General features: G+C 41.6%; 1 protein-coding gene across 1 annotated transcript in view; it reads right to left on the reverse strand.

Annotated features, from left to right (window-relative positions):
- Positions 1 to 18,928, reverse strand: part of LOC119735819 — a 28,345-nt gene extending 9,417 nt beyond the window's left edge. Inside the window, exons 1-17 of the mRNA XM_038209756.1 lie at positions 18,702 to 18,928; positions 13,535 to 13,625; positions 12,572 to 12,702; positions 11,509 to 11,548; positions 11,284 to 11,330; positions 10,537 to 10,651; positions 9,189 to 9,239; positions 8,251 to 8,514; positions 7,896 to 8,041; positions 6,877 to 7,123; positions 5,853 to 6,086; positions 5,028 to 5,306; positions 4,375 to 4,453; positions 4,056 to 4,199; positions 2,573 to 3,405; positions 2,123 to 2,304; positions 776 to 1,021 (exon numbers count right to left, since the gene is read on the reverse strand). Coding sequence (XP_038065684.1) covers positions 776 to 1,021; positions 2,123 to 2,304; positions 2,573 to 3,405; positions 4,056 to 4,199; positions 4,375 to 4,453; positions 5,028 to 5,306; positions 5,853 to 6,086; positions 6,877 to 7,123; positions 7,896 to 8,041; positions 8,251 to 8,514; positions 9,189 to 9,239; positions 10,537 to 10,651; positions 11,284 to 11,330; positions 11,509 to 11,548; positions 12,572 to 12,702; positions 13,535 to 13,625; positions 18,702 to 18,742 — 3,170 coding nt within the window. The 5' untranslated portion in view covers positions 18,743 to 18,928. The remainder of the gene's footprint in view (positions 1 to 775; positions 1,022 to 2,122; positions 2,305 to 2,572; positions 3,406 to 4,055; positions 4,200 to 4,374; positions 4,454 to 5,027; positions 5,307 to 5,852; positions 6,087 to 6,876; positions 7,124 to 7,895; positions 8,042 to 8,250; positions 8,515 to 9,188; positions 9,240 to 10,536; positions 10,652 to 11,283; positions 11,331 to 11,508; positions 11,549 to 12,571; positions 12,703 to 13,534; positions 13,626 to 18,701) is intronic.
- Positions 18,929 to 19,552: the final 624 nt, after the last annotated feature.

Below are 19,552 nucleotides of genomic sequence, written 5' to 3' on the forward strand. Positions count from 1 at the left end.
AACGAATGTCATTTTGAAACAGGTGAGGAATTTGACACCTGATTCAATGATTACTTTTGACTTGGAGCCAAACGGTAGAGACCGCATGCCACACGTCAGCACAAATGAATTTACTGTCTACGGATAGACAGCTGTGTTAAACCACCATCAAGATCACACGCTCAGCAGAAGTTGTTCAGGAAAATCATGCTGTGCAATTCTGGTGGCAGCAAAATGTGCCAACAATCCCGAAATCTACCGCTATTTTTTAAGAAATTTCAAACCCAAGTTTTTAAAAAATCATACTTAACATATTTTGCAACCACGTGTTTGCCAGCTCTGGCTCGACCCCAGACCAGGGCCCAATTTCATAGAGCTGCTTACACACAAAATTTGCTTAAGCACAAAAAAGGATTTCTTAGTAAAATTAGGTTACCGGCCAAAACTCCATGTAAGGTGCATTGCTTGTGACTGGTATATAGCTGTTGTTTACTTAACATAATAATCGAGTGGAGTTTTGGCCGGTAACCTGATTTTATTCAGCAAGACTTTTTTGTGCTTAAGCAAATTTTGTGTGTAAGCAGCTCTATGAAATTGGCCCCAGGATAATTGGCCTGGTCAAGGGCAGGTAAAAGCTGGACTTGGGCGAGCTAGCTTTGGAATAGCATTAGCTAGCTTTGGCATGCCAGCCCTGGCGCAGTCTGTTTTTGCCAACTCTTAGACATCTTAGACCAGACCTGGGCCAAAGGTCTGCTTGCTAATTACCTGGGAAGGTTTCGAAACTCCCCAAACCTACCTCATAGCAGCCATGTGTAGCGGCGTCTGCTCGTCCACTGTGCGGCAGTCTACAGTCATCCCCATAGCGGTTAGCACCTTGACCACGGCCACGTGTCCGTTCATCGCAGCCATGTGCATTGCTGTGTAGCCGGTCGGCGTTAGGTCGTTGATGTTGACGTCATTGGCTGCCAGGTATTTGACGAGGGCTAGCCGGCCGTTGGCCGAGGCGATGTGGAGGGGTGTCCAGCCTCTCTCGTCCGGTGTGCTGTGGGAGGAGGGGGAGGTGGGGAATTGAAAAATTAACTCCTTGAATCTGGAACCTATAAGTTAGAGTATTAATAGTTCTGAATGAAGTAAACAAGTGCAAATTAAAAAACACTAACATTTGCTTCCCCAAGCTGTTTTATCGGATTGCTATAAACATTATCAGTTTGACTTTTGTTTATTTTGAAAAAAAAAATCACTGAATGGTAGGGTTTACGGACACTACAATTAAATGTGGCAAAACAAGAAGTTATGGGGACAGGCAGGGGAAAAATCCCATCCCCACTTTTATTGTTGAAAACTATGACTTCCCCGTGGTAAACCGTCGACTCTCACAATCCAATACCACACCAGCCTAGTCCTTGCCAGTTGCCCCTCCAAACTTTCTAACTGTACTCATTGAGGGGGTACTGCAGCCAATTTCAAGGAACTTTACGCAACGGCGTACCTCAATCCACTTGAGCCAAAATTTGTTGCGTAAGTTGCGCAACATTTCATGCCGTGCAACATTGCAGTTAGGACACATTTCAGGAAAGTTTTTTTACGGCGTAAGCCTAAGTGTGCGACTTGCACAACAAGTTATGACGTAACTTGCGCAATCGTTTTAGGTGGCGTAAGATGTGGCGTAGCGACTGAACATGAACTATTTGACAAGTAAGTCATGATCACCGTGGAGTCTGTCACTGCACAACTAATATCAAGGTTGATACAAGACACTCACAGCTTTGTGTTTGAGGTAAAAGGAATGGCTATTTTACTCGTCACAGAATTTTAACTGTTGCCGCATGATTCCGAAGAAAGTCAGACAAAACTGTTTTCAAAATGGCAGGCCACGGTAATTCAACGACTGTTTTGTGACCAAAAGAAAAAATCATACACAAACAGCCGTCGAAAATGCTGTTATTATCCTTGTCCAAGATGTTTAGATTAATTCAAATCATTGCGCAGCTACGCTAATTAAGTTTCGTGAAATCGACCGCAAGTTTATCGTGCAGCTGCACACAAATTTGTTGCGCAAGTCCTACGTATGGCGTAAGATACGCACTGTTTCGTGAAATTAGCTGCTGGCCCAATGTTAGAGTTCACATTGACAAGGACTTACTTGATGAGTTCAGCATTGTGCTGTACCAGCTTTCTGACCCTGTCGAGATCCCCCTTCTTGCAGCTCTGGTGGACGGACGGTCCGTTCAGTAACGATTCCTCCTCCTGTCTCTGCTTCTCCTCGTCAGCTAGCCTGGCCGCCTCCTCTTGCTCATGCTGATGCTCTTTCATCTTCAGCGCAGCCTGATGAGATGGGGAAAAGTGTCAGGGTTAGATAGGAAAAAGCTTGTGATTATCAAAGCAGAGATGAAACTGGCCTACGAAAAAAAAAAATTTGAAAATAGGCCGAAAAAATTTGTGTTCACAATCTGGGCAGCGCGCATGATGTACATGTATGTACATCAATAAACTTACAGTACAATTTTCGGACACAACTCCTTGTCTTGTGTTTGCATGTTTAGAAATTTTACGATGTGAAAAATGTTCAGTGAACACTACAATGAAACATTACCTTGAAGCCAGTCATGTAATCTGAATTATCCTTGTCTTTTGGTTTGGTTGAACCCTCGTCACTCGGTCCCTTTGGTTTTGGCACATCTTTTGTTTCAGTCTTTTCACTTGTCACAGATTTCTTGGATACACTGTCTGATTGGGAGACACTTCCGCGCGATGATCTATCGTCATCATCTTCTTCATGGCTACTGTCAACATCACGTGCTGTTCTGTTATCCTTTTCAGATGGCGCAGCATCAGTGTCCTCATTCGGGAAATGCACAGTGTTTTCCTCCTTTGGCGCTTTGCCGCTACGATCCCTGTACCGCCCGCTTCCGATGGAGCCGCTTTTGCTCTCCCCGTCGGCCTTGCGATCGTTGGACGAGCTGTCGCTTCCCGAGCTGCTTCCGGATCCACTTCCACTTCCGGAAGAGCTTCCTGATCCACTGGAGCCACTTCCGCTATCGCTGCCATCGTCGTCATCGCCACTATCGGAATCACTCCGGGAAGACCGCTCGGAATCCGATTCCGTGTCAGAGTCTGTGTCGTCGGTACCCGTTGTTGTCACCGGTGTGCGGGGTTTCCTACGGGACTTCCCTTTGCCTTTCCCCTTCTTGCTGCTCTTCTTTCGCTTGTGCTTTCTCCCGACACGGGAACTGGCGTCCGAGTGATCGGTGCGGTCAGTGTGACGGCTAGGGGGTCTCCGGGGTTGGGGACCGGTAGGGACGAAGTGACCGTCTGAGGCCGTCACCTGGTGCAGGCGCAGGTCGGTGTCCGTGTAGGTGCTGCTGTCGGGGCTCTTCTCTGCATAGTCGCTGTGGTCGGCTTCCGACTGGGAACTGGAAGACACATCTGGTTAAAAAAAGAAGAAGAAAGTTTTAGCTTATTAAGGGTGGCATGGGAGGCTTGTGCGTAAAGCGCTCGCCTCTCACCACTGTGGCCCTGGTTCGGACCATACGCAAGTAGAGTTGTGTGTTGGTTCTCTTCTGTGCCACAAGGTTTTTTTTCCGGGCCTTCCGGTTTTCCTCCCTCGGGAAAAATCAAACACTTTTTATCTTAGGTTGTGCTCCGTGGTCATATTGGTCGATGTGGCCAGCTGCCAGAGGCACCTTTACATGCAAGCGGCTCGACCAATGATTGTAGCCACGTCCTTCGCAATTCAGCTTCTCAGCTGCGAGTAGGGATGATTAGCCTCCCAACTTACTATTTTTAAACACTTTGAAATTTGAAAAGCTCAGAGTCATTCAAAGTGTGGTCCAAGATATTTACTTTTTTGGAAATATTTTTTTATTATTATAACTTTTCATGGAGTAAATAAAAAAAATCCAATCGAAAAGTGATGGAAATCTTTTTAGGAGAGCAGAGACGTTATCATCCCGTCTTGCATGGCTTGAGAGAGCTGCCAAATCTAGATGCTTGCTGACATGAACATTTCATGAACGATTACAAGTTTGGTCATTATAGGGCCAAAAAGTACGAAATCTGCTGACGGCTCTACTCACCCATGATGATATTGGTCACTGGCATCGTCCTGACTGTCTGTCCATCCTCATCCTGGGCCGACAGCCACCGTTCGCACAGAAACTCGTAGGTGACGTCATCGCCGTACTCACGGATCAAGACTTTGTCGAGAAACCAGCCGCAACCTGAAAGAGCAAGAACGACAGTAGTTGAGGGTTTGGTGGAAGGAACAATGGTGCTATATGACATTTAAGAGATGTAACATTTAAGCTTATTTATTACTGACAATCTGTGTACATTGTATCTTTTTTTTATTTAGGAGTAGGTTTCCTGAAAATATAATTATTACCAAAAACTTACCAAGTTCTGTTTTGTCATGGCCAATGCACATGCACTCTATTTTGCCGACGTAGTAAGACTCCACTTTGAAAACATCAATCTGTAGTCATAAATTATAGGGAAAAAATACACATTTCATAAAAAAAAACCACCTAACAAATTTACCACAATATCAGGGCTAGTGACCCATGCATTTTTATTTTAGGAGAAAAAAAAATCTTAATTCAAATATTAAGGTAATCAGTAATTATTATTTTTTTAATGGTATGTAGTCCTTAGCTCATAGAGGTTGAAGTTGGCCTGCAAAAGTTTTAAAAATGTCTGGTTTTACTCCTCTGGGTAAAAAATGTTTCCTTCACAACACATTTCTGACAGCAAGTTTTGAATAAATTTTAATCAATGTATTAAGCACAATATTCATTGGTGAAGGGCAAAACTTAAAATGAAAATGAAAATTTGATTTATTGGATTTTTCTTTTTTTATAAGAACCCATTGGTGTCTGAAAGCTTGAATGAAAAAAGTCACAGGAAAATCACACGTTTTTGTTCATGCAAGCTCTGAAAACTGTGTAAAAAGAAGCTTATCAAAAATGATGTTGCTGAAGGCTGGTATGTTAAAAAAAATCACCCCAAGTTAAAAAAAAAAACAAATAAAAGTTGACCATTGACCTCACCTGACCCTTCTGGAACTTGACCTTTTTGCCATCCTTAGTGTCCTTAGACTGCTTGAGCTTGATCTTCCCCGTGTTGCCTTTCTCTCCGTAGAGCGTTACGTGGACGTCGGCCCTGGTACTCGCCCCCAGCCGGTTCCCCGTGTGGATGGACAGCTCGTAGATGGTCCGCTTGCCGGACTTGAGTCGGGGACCGTGCTTCAGGAACTCGTAGTCTTCCTCTGGTTCGGGTTCGGGCTCCGGAGGAGGGGGCGGGGACGGGGGTGGGGGTGGAGGGTCGACCTAGATTAGGAAAAAAACCCAAAGATGGTATAAAATCACATTTGATTTGATTTATGGAGCCCCACAATCCAAAGGTTACTTAATATCCGACTCAGGTGGAACCCTGACAGGGAACATGGTGCTTGTGTTCTTGGGCAAGACACTTTACTTCAATTGCCAATTACTTCAATAGGAGCCTATTTACAACACACTGCAGGAAAGTCATCACACTGAGGCAATAAGGGACAACACTCCCTTCAAGCATTCCAGTTTGACACAAGATCACTGAGCACGACAAATGCATTGAACATGCACCAAGCACAGAGCAGGATTCCATTACTTTTTCCATGATTTTTTTCTTCTTGGAATATCAGCTTTTCATGAATCCTCGTAAAATAATGAAATTCCATGATTTTTCAATTGCTTTCCATGATATAGCTTTGAATTGCAGGATTTTCTAAATATTCCATGAATGTGGGAATCCTGAAGATTTCTTGACAACAAAGTTCCATTGGCGAGGAGAAGATTTACCACGTTGACATTTTTGTGAGGGAGGAATTAACATACCTGTACACCCATCTCATTTGGCGGTTCCACCTGGCAAGCCACCTCCGGCTGATGGACCTCCGTCTGCGTCTCCATGTTCATGATGGGCGTGGTCTGGCAGTACACCTCCGGGTAGGTCTGGGTGCTGATAGTGGGCTGGGCAGGGACCGTCTGGGTGGAGACCTCTGGCGGGGGGACCACGGTCTGGGTGCCTAATGTGATGGGGGGCGGGGCTGTCTGGATTGCCATGTCGGCCTGGTAAGTAGGGACGAAAAAATACCGCTGTAATTGGTTGAATGTTTAGTGTAACTTCCAGGCCCGATTAAGGTTTACCATTTAGTATTTAAAGTAGGTTTTTTTAGGTTTGATGATATTTTTGATTTCAGCACTGGGAGGCAGATTAAATGAATATTCATACGGAGGGCTCATTTTTAAACCTTCGGGAAAATGTATGAATTTTGATTTTTTTTTTCCAAGTGTTTAAATATAATAATGAGTATTTCTGTAAAGTGCATATACACCTAAAGATAGGTACTCATGGTGCTACAATGAAAGAGTACCTCATACGCCATTCATTTCTAATGGTCCTTATCTGTAAATTTCAACAAGTTCAGCCCAGCGGTCAAAATAAATGTAGGGTCTGTTTTTAACAGTTGAGTGCTCCCTGCTGTCATAAAGCAGAATTGACTGGCTGTGATATTTGTGAAACCTGATATAGCTATGCTTTGACTATAGGGGATTGATAAGCCAGCTGTGCCTACCAGTCACCTGCATTTGTCTGTTGATGGAATTGACTGTCACAGTGCCTACAAGAAAATCTGGTTCTTGGTGACTAGCCTGTGTAAAAGAAATGGCAGGGGAACAGGATTGAATTTTTGAAAGTCTGTGACTGATCAAACAAAAGGAGGGTTACTATACCACACGCAAAGGGCAACTACACGGAAGGTTCTGGACACAATTGAAACTATGTGGTGCTGTTCATAATATAAACTTGCATGAATACTTCCCAATAAAATTGTACATGCATGAGAACCCCCATCCATACCTGGTAAGGGTCGGTCATGCTCTCCTCCGTGTTGGCTCTGCGCGTCTGCGTGTCCTTTGTGTTGTCTTTGTCCTCCACCGTTTGACAGCTCATCTCTCTGCCCGTCTGGGTGGTGTTGTCGATGCTGTGCAGGATGTCGTCCCCCTGGCTGAGGGTATCACCTCGCTCGTCCTCCTCTTCTTCTTCTTCTTCATCGTCGACTTCGTAGTCATTGTGGTTGTTCATGTCCACCTTGGACATCTGAATGCTGCAATCAAATACTTTTGTTTTAATTTCTTAAGATATTTGCTTAACCCTAACCCCCTAGGCCCTTGTTGCTTACAACCATCCTCAATCCTCCAAAATTTTGCAACTCCGCCTCAATTTTTCAAAATTGTCAGACAGTCCTGCCTCAAAATGCATTCATCCTCAATCCTCCAAAATCCTCATCCCAAAACTTTGCACTCGTGTTTAAATGAAGGATAACCAACGCCAAATCCTTCAAAATCATCAGACAGTCCTGCCTCAAAACGCATTCATCCTCAATCCTCCAAAATCCTCTTGTGCTTCAATCACCATTCATCCTCAATCCTCCAAAATCCTCATGTGCTTCAATCACCATTCATCCTCAATCCTCCAGAATCCTCATTTGATTCAATCACCATTCATCCTCAATCCTCTAGAATCCTCCAAAACCGCCAGGAGGATTTTGGAGGAGTGAGGTGGGTTAGGGTTAATGTTTACAAAATGAAATGAAGAGTCAGATCCTTCATCAAGGTCTGCAGTTTAACTATCAGAATAACAGACCTGACACCTAGTGATGGCTTGCGTGATGTACATGTATTCTTCCTCAGTGTTGTAGTCAAGACCACAAGAATGGTAACAAAGAGATCCAGTGCGGGTAAAGTGGCTTGCCCAAGGACACAAGATAACTTGAATTATGAGCTATGAAACAGATGAGCAACAAGAGGCTGCTCATAAATTCTATTGGCAAGTGAAATGAAAGTAGTAATTGATTGGATATGAATATGATTCCTTACTTGAGCCATTCCGGAGATTGGTTCTTGCCCGAGCCCTTGACGGGAACCAGGATGTTCATGCTGTTGTCCATGGAATCCTCAAACTCATCGTCATCGTAGTCGTCCGGGTCTTGGTCTGACTCCGAGGCCTCGTAATGTCTCGGTTGCTATGAAGAAATCAATCACCACATTGTTACAAATGTTCTACTGCCGTTGCATGAATCCACCCTTGGAGCTCTAACCAGGTGAATTTAGGACAGTGAACAGTTAACTAGAGATTGCTAAATGAATGATGACCAAATTAACAAAGAACAAGCCAACGATTTACATTTACAATTTCAGGAAATCTTCGCAAACTTTTGAGTTGCACCTTTACCTCTAAATGAAGTTTAATTTTCCGGCCCATCGAGTCGTAACCGTAGCGCGCCGTGCTGGGAGAACTCTTTGCAGCCGATTTGGGCCGTGCCTCCATCGCCGATTTGGGCCGAGGGCGTTCTCCGTATGATGACTTTGGGCGGGTCGGGCGATGGCCGTAGGTAGACTTGGGCCTCTCGGGCCGCGACGGCCGGTGGCCGTAATCCTCGTAGCCGTTGTCGATCATGGGGAGGCTGGACCCTACTCCACTGTCCACTCTGAAATTCTGGGAGAAAAATGTACAAACTTAGTCAATAGACTCTAAGTCAGTCACATAGGTTTCATTGATGATAACTTGTGACTGATCGCAATGGCTTGGGATGGATCACGAGTCCAGTCACAAGATCATAAGTCAATTTATAAGTCCAAATCAAAATCACAAGGGATGGACATTAAATAAACAAACAAAAACAATCTGGGGGGGGGGGGGGGGCGGATATCGTCCTTACTCGCAGAAGAAACTGAATTGCAAAGGACGCAGCTACAACGTGGTCAAGCCAAGGGCATGTATAGGCGCCTTTAGGCTGCTGCCATATGATCCATGCCTTCCCACAGAGCACAGCCAAATCTGAAGTGTGGATTTTTGAGAAGGGAGAAAAACCGGGGTACCCCGAGAAAAACCCTTGTAGCACAGGAAAGAATCAACAACAACTCTACTCAAATAATTATGACCCAAGCCGGGAAATGAAACCTGGGCCACAGCGTTGAGAGGCGAGTGTTTTACACACTGTGCCACCCATGCCACAACAAAGAATCTTTACAGTTAATGGGTGCGCACAAGCTGAAAATCCTTGCTATCAGCTGAAATCGTTAACTGGAATTTTACGGTATAGTTAGCTGGGCCTGTAAAGCTATTGCAATTTTTATGTTTAATATAAACGTCTGCAATTCTAACCATACCTTTCCTGAATGCCACCGTCCATTCCTCTGCTGGTCAATTGGAATAGTTTCCTAAACACAAACGAAATCAAGCAGAAGATTTAAGAAAAGCAACGAATGTTGTCTGAATCTGAAAGGTTTTCTCTTTCAAACAGAGAGTGACCTAGGACTTTTTTTGGTAAATATTTGAATTTTTGTAGAAAGGGCAAGATGACGTGACTTTTGTTTTGTTTTTGTGTATTCCTTCTCACCAGCTACAGTCACACATGACAAGTTATATTTGCCTGCGTTACGGTTGTTTAGCAGGCAAAATGTGTCTAATCGGTTGAGGAATGAATTCTGCGAGGCGGTGTTACGTAAGGGTAGAAAGGTTGTGTCAAATTTGCATAGGAAAGAACGTGCATAGAACGCACGAGGCAAAGGTGTGGTGGGATCATTCTAGCTTGTGACTTCAGTTCAGTTAAGGACAAACTGACAATGGATCAGCTTCAAAAATAGTTTTGTGTAAACGTTCAAAATGTTTTGTTTTGTTTTGTTTTGCTGGCAACCACAAGGTTTTTCAGAGTTTTTGCTCATGGAGTTATATCTCTGGTTTTTAATCCAGTGGGTTTCTTCGGGAGTTTGATACGGTGTTTAAAGAAACAAATTACATTGAATATCTGTATAATTATTGTTTGTAATTAAACAATTAAAAAGCCGGCACCAACTGGTTGACTGCCCCTTGGCAAGCCGTACCCTATATGGTAATGTATGGCCAAGTTCGCGCAAGGACTATAGTTGACCAATGGTTAACTAACGTTTGCCCGAACTCTGTCTAGTCGACGGTGGTTGACTACGCTAGTCGACTTTTTGGAACCAGCCTACTGGGATTGGTTGCTTCGCTGGTAACCAATAGCTGCGCGCATTCATAACGCTAGCAGAGAGCCAGGATCCAGAAGTTTTGCGATAACATTTTGACCAGCGTTTGGCTAGAGACGTTCGCACGTTGCTATCAGTGCGCAGGCGTAAGGTACGTCACAAATCAACCACTAGTCGACTAATGGTCCTTGCCCGAACTTGGCCTATGTTGTACATTAATTTGATGTTGTGTTCATAGGAGAGGATGTATCATTAGAATAGACTGTGACTTTCTGAATATGTTGAGGATTTCTATCAACTTTTCATACGCATGCTTATGAGCAGAGCCCACAATGTTTACGGCCTTGACATTGGTAGTACTACAATAGATCATAGCAGCCATCTTTGAGGGCAATGCCCTTGTTATGCTGGGGTATGCATGAATGAATCGTTTGTGCATTCATTGTAACTGAATTGAAATAACAAAAGATGCCCTCTAAAATGGTCGCTATGCATAAGGTCTATAACTTACCGTAGCAACTAAAAGTTTGGTAGCCGCGTTGACCAATCTCTCCGTCTCTCCTCTGGACAGCTGCGGACCATGGCGAGATCTCAGCAATAGAGGGCCTCCTCGGAAATTACTCCTCCTGTGAAGACAATGACGAACAGTAAAAAAAAAAAAAATTATTATGAAATGCCTTACTTGACTGTAAGTTAATAATAGTCTCAAGCATCCTGTGAAATCATGGCGACTGGTGTGCTGTCATTTTCAAGAAAAGTGGATTTTTTGTAGCAATTTCTAACTTTTTTTTCGAATTTTTTTTTTTTTTACTGCCCCCAATTTGGTTATTTGCCCCAATTTACCAAATTCGGTTAGTTCACAGTTTGTTTGCAACTGGTTATGCATCCGTGAATGGGTGCAAGCGAGCTAGTCTGATTCCCTGACCTCACATGACCTGACAATTTTATAAATTGTTCTGTTTTCGTCTGAAGTAAGGTCAGGGAACAAAACCACAAGAGCATTTTTTACTTGGTTTTTCCATCATGTTATAACACAAAACTTTAAACAGGTCAGTGTTACAATATAAAATACTAACCTCCAAATCCATCCATTTTTGAATACTACAGAAAAAGTGAGTTTTGTATATTACCTTTAATCCTGGTCAACTTCCTAAATATGTGACCTGTCGCCACAAAATAAGCTTTAATCCTGGGGTTTGTTTTCAAGAAATGAAATATTTGTAAACAACCAAAAACAAAAACCCCAGCAAAATGTTACCTTTTCTTTGGTGGTGGCGTTGCTCTGACAAGATTGGTGTAAGGGCTCTGCAAGCAAGCAAAAAATAAAACCACAATAAACACTTGATGAAACTAAGTCTGTTTGAGTTAACACAAACTATTGCTGAACAAATCTTTCTCTTTTTAACATTGTTTAATAAAGTTTGTACTTTTTATTTGAGAATGTTTTAAAAAGCTTAAGCAATTGGATTTTTTTTTAACTCACTGTGAAATGGGATTTATCCATGTAGCGGTCGACATCTCTCCTACAGAAAAAAAAATCAATTTTTTTAAATTTTAGAATCATATTAGAAACTAGTGAAATTAAATTACAAATTGTATGACCAATACTCAAATGACATTTGAGCAACAGGGATCTCTGCTCAGTGAAATATTTTATGCTTAGCCGATTTTAAACAAGTACATTTAAAACCGGCTTGGGACCTGGATACGGATTATGTTCAGCCCAGGGCCCAATTTCATAGAGCTGCTTAAGCAGAAAATTTGCTTAAGCACGAAAAAACATTGCTTAGTAAACTTAGGTTACCGGCCAAAACTCTATGTAAAGTACATTGCTTGTGACTGGTATTTAGCTGTTGTTTACTTAGCATAACAATCGCATGGAGTTTTGACCGGTAACCTGATTTTGTTAAGCAAGACGTTTTCCCAGGCCCTAGCCAGTTTTAAACGTACTTGCTTAATATAAGCCAAGCACTTACTTATTCCCATTCATAATAAAATTTGTAATAAAAGTCAAAACAAGTGAAAAATATAAATTTCCAACGATTTTGTTCAACAGGTTTACTCCATGCTTTTTTTAAACACCCCTCTAGCTATGTAAAATGCTCATGTCTGTCACGAAGTAACGCTCCTGGTGCTCCAATATTACCCTGGCTTTAGTACGGCTGCCATTACAGCGCTCAAGCATTGAAGGAATTTCTTCCTACCAGGTACCCATTTACTACACCTGGGTGGAGAGAGGCAATCGTAGTTAAAAGCCTTGCCCAAGCGCACAAGCACCATGTTCCCCGTCAGGATTCGAACCCATGTTCCACGCCACACGAGTTGAACACCGTAACCAATGGTATGTACCTCTCCAAACCACTAAATTTGGACAATCTAAGCGGAAAACTCACTTCAAACTTCAAAGAGTTAAGTGTTGCTACTTCGTTGTGAGCTGGGAGGGACTTTATGCAATACGAGGCTCGGTTATGATCTTCAATTGTACTCATTCAATTTGTATAAATAGAAGATAAAAAAATAAAAAAAAAATAAAAATGCAGTCCCACCTGACTTTTGATTCCCGTTCCGACTGGCTTGTCCTTGGCTTCATCTGCGCCAGGTGTTTTTTGACCTCGGCGTTTCGAAAATAGTGCTTCAGCGCTCTGTCGTGAAGACCGTCATACAACAGGGTTGGCCGCTGTTGATGATAAAATCCATAGAAACAGGAAATATTAATAAACTACAGGCATTATGGCATTCATTTGTTAACAAAGATCAAAATTGATTTAGATTATTGTTAACCCTTTACATCATCGGGCCTATAAAATAATTTTTTAACCATCTCAGCTTCAGGAAAGATTATACTATGGGTATTTATACTGTGATTTGTAGAGAAGATCAAAGCTGTTTTGATGTTCGAAGTATTGTTACCCCTCATCATCGTGCCTATAAAATATTCCTTCGACCACATCAGTCTCTCGGAAGTATACAACTTAGAATGCTGCCATTTAGGGAGCAAACCGCTGTTCCAAACACAACAACCTTCTCTGCCCTCACGGTTGCAAATACTCCAGAAATGAAGGAAAAACCACAGCACTCCAAATATTAAACACTGACGTGAATGGGCAAACCATTGTCAATTTGTCCACGGTTAGCAAATCTTCTTTTTCACAGAAAAACAGTCAAAATTTATCCAGACAAAAATTTTGCAAGGCCAATAGCTGCACTGAAAAATTTAGTATTTAAATTTGCCTACGATCCAAAATCAACATGATATACAACTCTATTAATGCATGTGGGCGGAGTAGGAACAATACCCAAATCGCATTAAGGAAAAACCCACGCTGTCATTTCTGTTAAGCTTCATGACAAAACATCTTTATAGAAAAAAAGGTGGATAGAGTTACCGTGGCAACCAAGCATCAGTCTCTGAAAGCGTTCTTCAAAATTGAAAGAGATTCGGCCTCCAAACAATTTGTTCTTCCTGATAAATGCACATCATTAATGAATTATGACAAAGTACTACTTACCGGTTTAAGTGTTGGATAGTGCCGTTGGGGTTTATCGGGTCCGGACAAATCAAACGCATCCTCCATTCGTTTTACCTCCATGTAGTATTTCCTGCATCCAAAAATATTCAGTACGTATTTAATACTTTCCATCAGTACCTGTTTTCGTATTGAATTTTTTTACTTATTTGACATCAACAGACAAAATACAGACAGAATTACAAAAACAAGAAATGCCTGGAAAAAGTAGGCAAGGACAGAAAAGTTACGTCATTACAATTTTCCATGGAAAAATTTAGTTTGTATTTGAAAAAGTAAGATCTAATTTGCACTGATGTAAATTATAATTTTTTTTTTTCGTAATCACTTGGGACAACACTGAGTATACAGACTTACAGTGTTCATAGTGTTCAAATATGTTGGCGAAAGGCAAAACCAAATACTGTATTTGAAAAAGATATGTTTTTCATTACAAAAATACTACTAAATAGTGGTAAAAATTCCGTTTTAGTTTTTTTTCCAAAGCCGAGCCAAAGATTTGTATGATTTATTTTTAACTCAATATGGAAAATAGTATGTACATACTGTACATGTACACAGTTTGAACAGTATTGTGTAAGAAAAATTGTTTTTAATATTGCATTGAAAACATTGCATTTAAACATTGTCATACCACAAATATTTTGAAGAGTTCAACAGTTTATTTGAAGATTTTCTTGGCATTCGAGTATTTTTTTGGGTATATTTTGTTGTTAAATAGCCTCCAGGGCCCACCCTGGAGTGTTGAAAAATATGAGTTTGCATTAACAAATATCATACAAATACTGTTGAAATGACTCTTGCGAATCAGTATTTGTGGCGTTTGGTCATATAAAAAAGTAATGGTGATATACTCGAGTATCTTGCCTTTTTCAAAAATCAAAATTTTCGGCAAAATAATCCAGGCACTTTTTACAAACCGATAAATGTTTTGGAAATTAACTCTTCCAGCTCAGTGTTTAAAAATACTGAGGGATTGAAGCAATGTGCTTTTAGCATGTAAAGTACTGAAACACATACAAGTAAGGGGCTACACAATCTTCCGTTTTAGAAAATCATAGGTACATATTGTTTTCAGTACGGCATATAAAAAAATACCTATAGACCGAAGCTTTCAGCATGTAAATGAAGCAGATGTGACACTTTTCTCCATGCACAACATATTGCCATGAAGTACGTTCAAGTGCAATTTATACAGGCTTTTCAATTTGTTTGGTCGGAACTCGACTTTGATTGATATGCTGTTGTAGTGAAGCACGCTTCAATTACAACTGAACCGGGGAAAATGTCACTACTAACTCAAAAGGAAGGGTTTCTATAGTAACACAGGCGCAATTTGCGTCCCTGGTCAGAATTTATTGCATAAATATGATGAGATGCAGATTATTTTACTTATTTCTCAGTTTGCATTTTAAAGGGAATATACATCATTTGCTTTTGCTGTAATTTTCAGAAATGGATGGAATTGGGGGATTGGAAATATAAAGCAAATATAGTTACACTGACTTTTTGGAGGTTTTGGGTTCGAAAATGCTATAAAAACAAAGAAAAACGATCATTTACCTGTAGTCTGGTTCCCTGACTCCATATAAGAAGAAACAGAGCAGTTTACATACATTGGGGAATTGTAAGGTCAGGGAACCAGTCTAGCTGGCTCGTACCCGTTCATAGGTTTGTAATCGATTGCAAACAAGTGCAATAGTCAATTGGGGCCAGTATTTGAAAAAAAGCCAGTTGTTTCCAACGCTGATCGGCCGATCAGCGTTGGAAATTGATACAAAAATACCACTTTTCTTGAAAATGACAGTATACCACTACCAGGTGCCATAATTTTACAGGATGCTTTAGACTGTCATTTACCAACGTCCTATTAAGGTATTTCGCAAAAACTTGGTAGTTTTATTTTTCGATGTTTGCAAATGTTGTATATTCCCTTTAAAATAATTGTTTCCAAAACATGTATCCATTTGAAAAAAAAAGTGAAATATTTCCGAATTCATCAAAGGTTTAAGAATAAAAACAATATCTGTTTCTAAAATTCATTTTTCAATTTATTGTCTTCTTAAATTGTGTATACACTCAACCAAAAAAGAAAGTTCCCCACTTCCAATACTTTTTTGTCTAACTCAAAAACTACGGAGCACCTCTCGCTCAAATATAGACTAATCAGTACAGAAATTCCTTAGCAATCCAGCTATACTCTTTATTTGGCCAAATACAGTGATAACGTGTACACATTTATGCAATTTATAACAAATGATACTGAAAAAAGTTGCACGTTTGAATACATGCAAGTTGTGGTTGACACTCACCTTCAATGACCTTGCACGTATACAAAAGTGCAACTTTTTTTTGAGTAGTATTTGTCATAAATTGCACAATTTTGTACACATTATCACTGTTTTTGGTCTAAATGCAGATCACTTGGGACTTGATGAGTTGTGATTGATTTTTGATGGACTTGTGATGACTAAAACGTTCAAAACTTTGTGGCATCAATATACCCAATACTTGGGGTAGATTTCTTCGCATCATGTTTACAAGTAGTGACATTCAGGTGGAAACTTCTGCTCAAGTTTTTGCCCAGTATTTGTGGAAACAAGAGGTTGACCTTGTGCACATGAGAAATATAACGCCATCGGAAAACACCGCAAGGCCAGGCAGGACAGGACAGATGTTCTTTGCAGCATAAAACAACACCTTCATGACAACATCATTCATAAGAAAAGTGCTGCCTGTCGACACATCGTTTGTGATTCACAAAAGTCAAGGGCAAGTGGACAATAGTGGACATCTAAAAGCAGCAATGAAAATGGATAAAAACAGGAACTCTGGACTGAGGTACGTGAAGAATAATTATGAAAAGCTGTCAAAACTAATACACTGCCCTGCCAAATTAAGACCTTGCAGATGGCGTGAAAACTTTTTTCTCCTAATTCACTTCAATGTCATTTCCCCTTTCAGATAGATCCTGCTAGGCCCTCTGAATTTTGTTTTGTTGTTTTTGTATTTCAAGTCAAGCCAGTCAGTGTTAACCAGTTTGCGCCGGAGGCCGTGATAGCACGCACTGGCTGTTTTTTGTGCACAGGCACAGGCACGGCTGACGGGTTAAGCAACAAGATGGCCTCAACTTGCCTCCGGTGTCGTGCCAAAAACCGTCCGGTGCCAAATAGTGTCCGCTGAGCATGCGCAGTAGGCGCCAGACACTATTTGGCATGTAATACATGCCAAATAGTGTCCGGTGCCAAAAAGTGTCCGGGCGCCCTAGATCGAGCGAGAACAAGGGCGCACACAGTTACGTCCTGCCGGACAGTATTAAGCTGGAAAAATCGGACAGTATTTTGCAGGAAAAATTGGACAGTATTTGGCAGGGGGGAATCGGACAATATTTGGCAGAAGGAATCGGACAGTTTGGCAGGAAAAAATCGGACAATTTTTGGCAGGAAAAATCGGACAGTATTAGGTGGGAGAAACCGTAAAATATAACGTTGGTTATAATGCTACACACAGCACATACATGTACATGTACATGTACTACTACGCACACTTCACACGGCGTTAGGCCTACGTACGTACGTACTGCACACCAAACAGGTGAACTGACGCGAAAAAAGAAGGGGAAAAAAACATTTTGCACAAAAACCAAGTCAAATAGTAATCACAGATAACAAGGACAACGTTAAAACAGATTGTAAAAAGCAAATTCAGGTGAAAAGAGATCTTTTCTATACGATGTATTGACAGCTCGACAATTAAGCTAGGCACGCAATAGGATGCACGCTAAGCGCGGACACTATTTGGCAAGCGTCAGTAAACAATGTGACGTCATAGACGCATGACCAATCAGATCGCATTATGCTAATTAGCGGACACTATTTGGCACCGGACGGTTTTTGGCACGGCACCGGGTAACATCTAATCCCTGGTGCATTTTGTATACAAAATTTGTTGACGCTTGTTGACGGTTGTTGACGCATTTTAGTAGGACCTCTTGTGTGGGACGTTGTGCACGGCCTATTGTTGTACAATTTATACGCTCCAGTGCACACCACGAAGTTTTGAAATATATGAGGTTTTGACAAGAAATCACTCTTGCGAGTCAATATTAGTGGCATTCGGCTGAATATCATAATTTGGCTGGAAATTTGGCCTTTTGAAAATTTCGAAATTTTCGGCAAAATTAGAACCAGCGCTTAGTGGTCCATTTTCAACTGTAGTGTAGCAGCATTGCCAGAAAAAAAACCGCATAAAAAACATTTCAAATTTTTGGACTTTTATCGACTGACATAACACTAACAACAGCTACAGCATAAAAATTTAATATTTTGGATGTTTACAGTATTTCTTTCACTGAAAATAAACGGATTACAGTCAACCTTGACCGTTTGCCAACTCGACTCGAAACAGCTCGACCGTCGTACCAACCTGACCGTTGAACCAACTCGTCCGTTGACCAACTGAACCTCTCTTTGGAGTCAACTCGACCATTTGCCAACTCGACCGTTTGCCATCTTGTCCATTGTATGTACAAGTTGATATAAATCTTGGGTTGCGTGACTTGATTTTTAGTGTGCATAACTACTGTTTCATAGGCCCCCAGACGATAAATGCATGGTACAGGAAACAGCCGTCGCATTTGCAACTCGTTAGCCGTTTTCCCACCAACGTCAAAACGCAAAACGGTAACAACCCGACGTTGGCTCTAGCCTAGACTGTGCCGGGACTACAGTCCGACGTAATTGATTGAACGTGTTGGCTATAAATCATCCCGCCGACGTCGGCGGGAATCTGAATAATATGACGTCGGCCAGAAGAACGACAGCCGACGTCGGCTGACCGTTTTTTTTTTTTGGCATGTCGATGAACTGCATTCCCACCAACGTCGGCAAGACGGTAAGAGCCCAACGTCCGTTTCAGGGACGTTGGTACGACTTCCGTGCGACTGCTTTTGGCCGACCGCGACCATTTACCGACTTTGCCGACTGATCCCCGACTGAACACGACGTCGGGCCGACGTCAGTGTGCTGGCTGGGGACCTGCTTCGGATTTGTTGACAATAACATTACACATGTTACAATACAGTACACGAACATGAACGTATGACGTGTATGACAGTATGAAGAATCGTGAAAAAGTAAGCAACACTTACAATTTCTTGGCTGTGCTCTTAATCACGTCCTGGGAAGACATTCTGGTGGTTAATTCACTTCTGCAGTCTAAAATTAGGCTGAAAATGCATCAACTTTTTCCGACTTAAAGTGCACGAGTAAGACTGTGTGCACAAATCTCTATGGTACCCAACCGCAGACGACTAAGCCCGTTCCACTTCTTAGCACACGCAGTACGATTCGCCCTAAACAATTAATAGCCACGCTCGGTGGTCGATTATCCTCGTAGTCAAGGCCTCTTCACGACAACACAAACAGGTGTGCGCATCCACCACATGGTTAAAAAGTGCTGCCAAACATCCTATTTTTAAGAAAAGTACGACAAATTTGAGCATTTTTGTCATTTAAGAGATTTCACTGGTGTTTATTTGAAACTTGTTATAGAAATTAATGAAATTGAGGAGATATGGATCTGATTTAAATTTCGTTGCAATTAATTATGCAAATAGTGGATAGATATGAATTGTTTGCGCGTCTCCAGGTGTGGAACTACTTTTGTGATTGCACACAATATGTTCAACAGAGGGCGGTATGTTATTTCTCCGGCCAACAACTTCAGTGCACATATGGGTGCAGACCAGTAAATCGGTCCTAAATTGCCTGCGCCGGCCAAATCACGATTTGCATGCCCTCAAAATCTTCGGTATTTGAGCATGCTGTGGGCCATGAACTTAAGGGATTGTAAAAAATATGGGTGGAAGCCGTGCACAGAACTGAGAACTTGCAGTTCTGTGTAATTTTGATGTAATTTGGACCCTAAAAGCGCTCTATTTTGCAATGGAGTGTAGGCATCGTTTTTCAAAATGGCGATTGGCTTCAGGACTATTTTGAG

Source organism: Patiria miniata, unplaced genomic scaffold, assembly GCF_015706575.1.
Source record: "Patiria miniata isolate m_02_andy unplaced genomic scaffold, ASM1570657v1 HiC_scaffold_29, whole genome shotgun sequence".
In the NCBI taxonomy this organism is placed as follows: Eukaryota; Metazoa; Echinodermata; class Asteroidea; order Valvatida; family Asterinidae; genus Patiria; species Patiria miniata.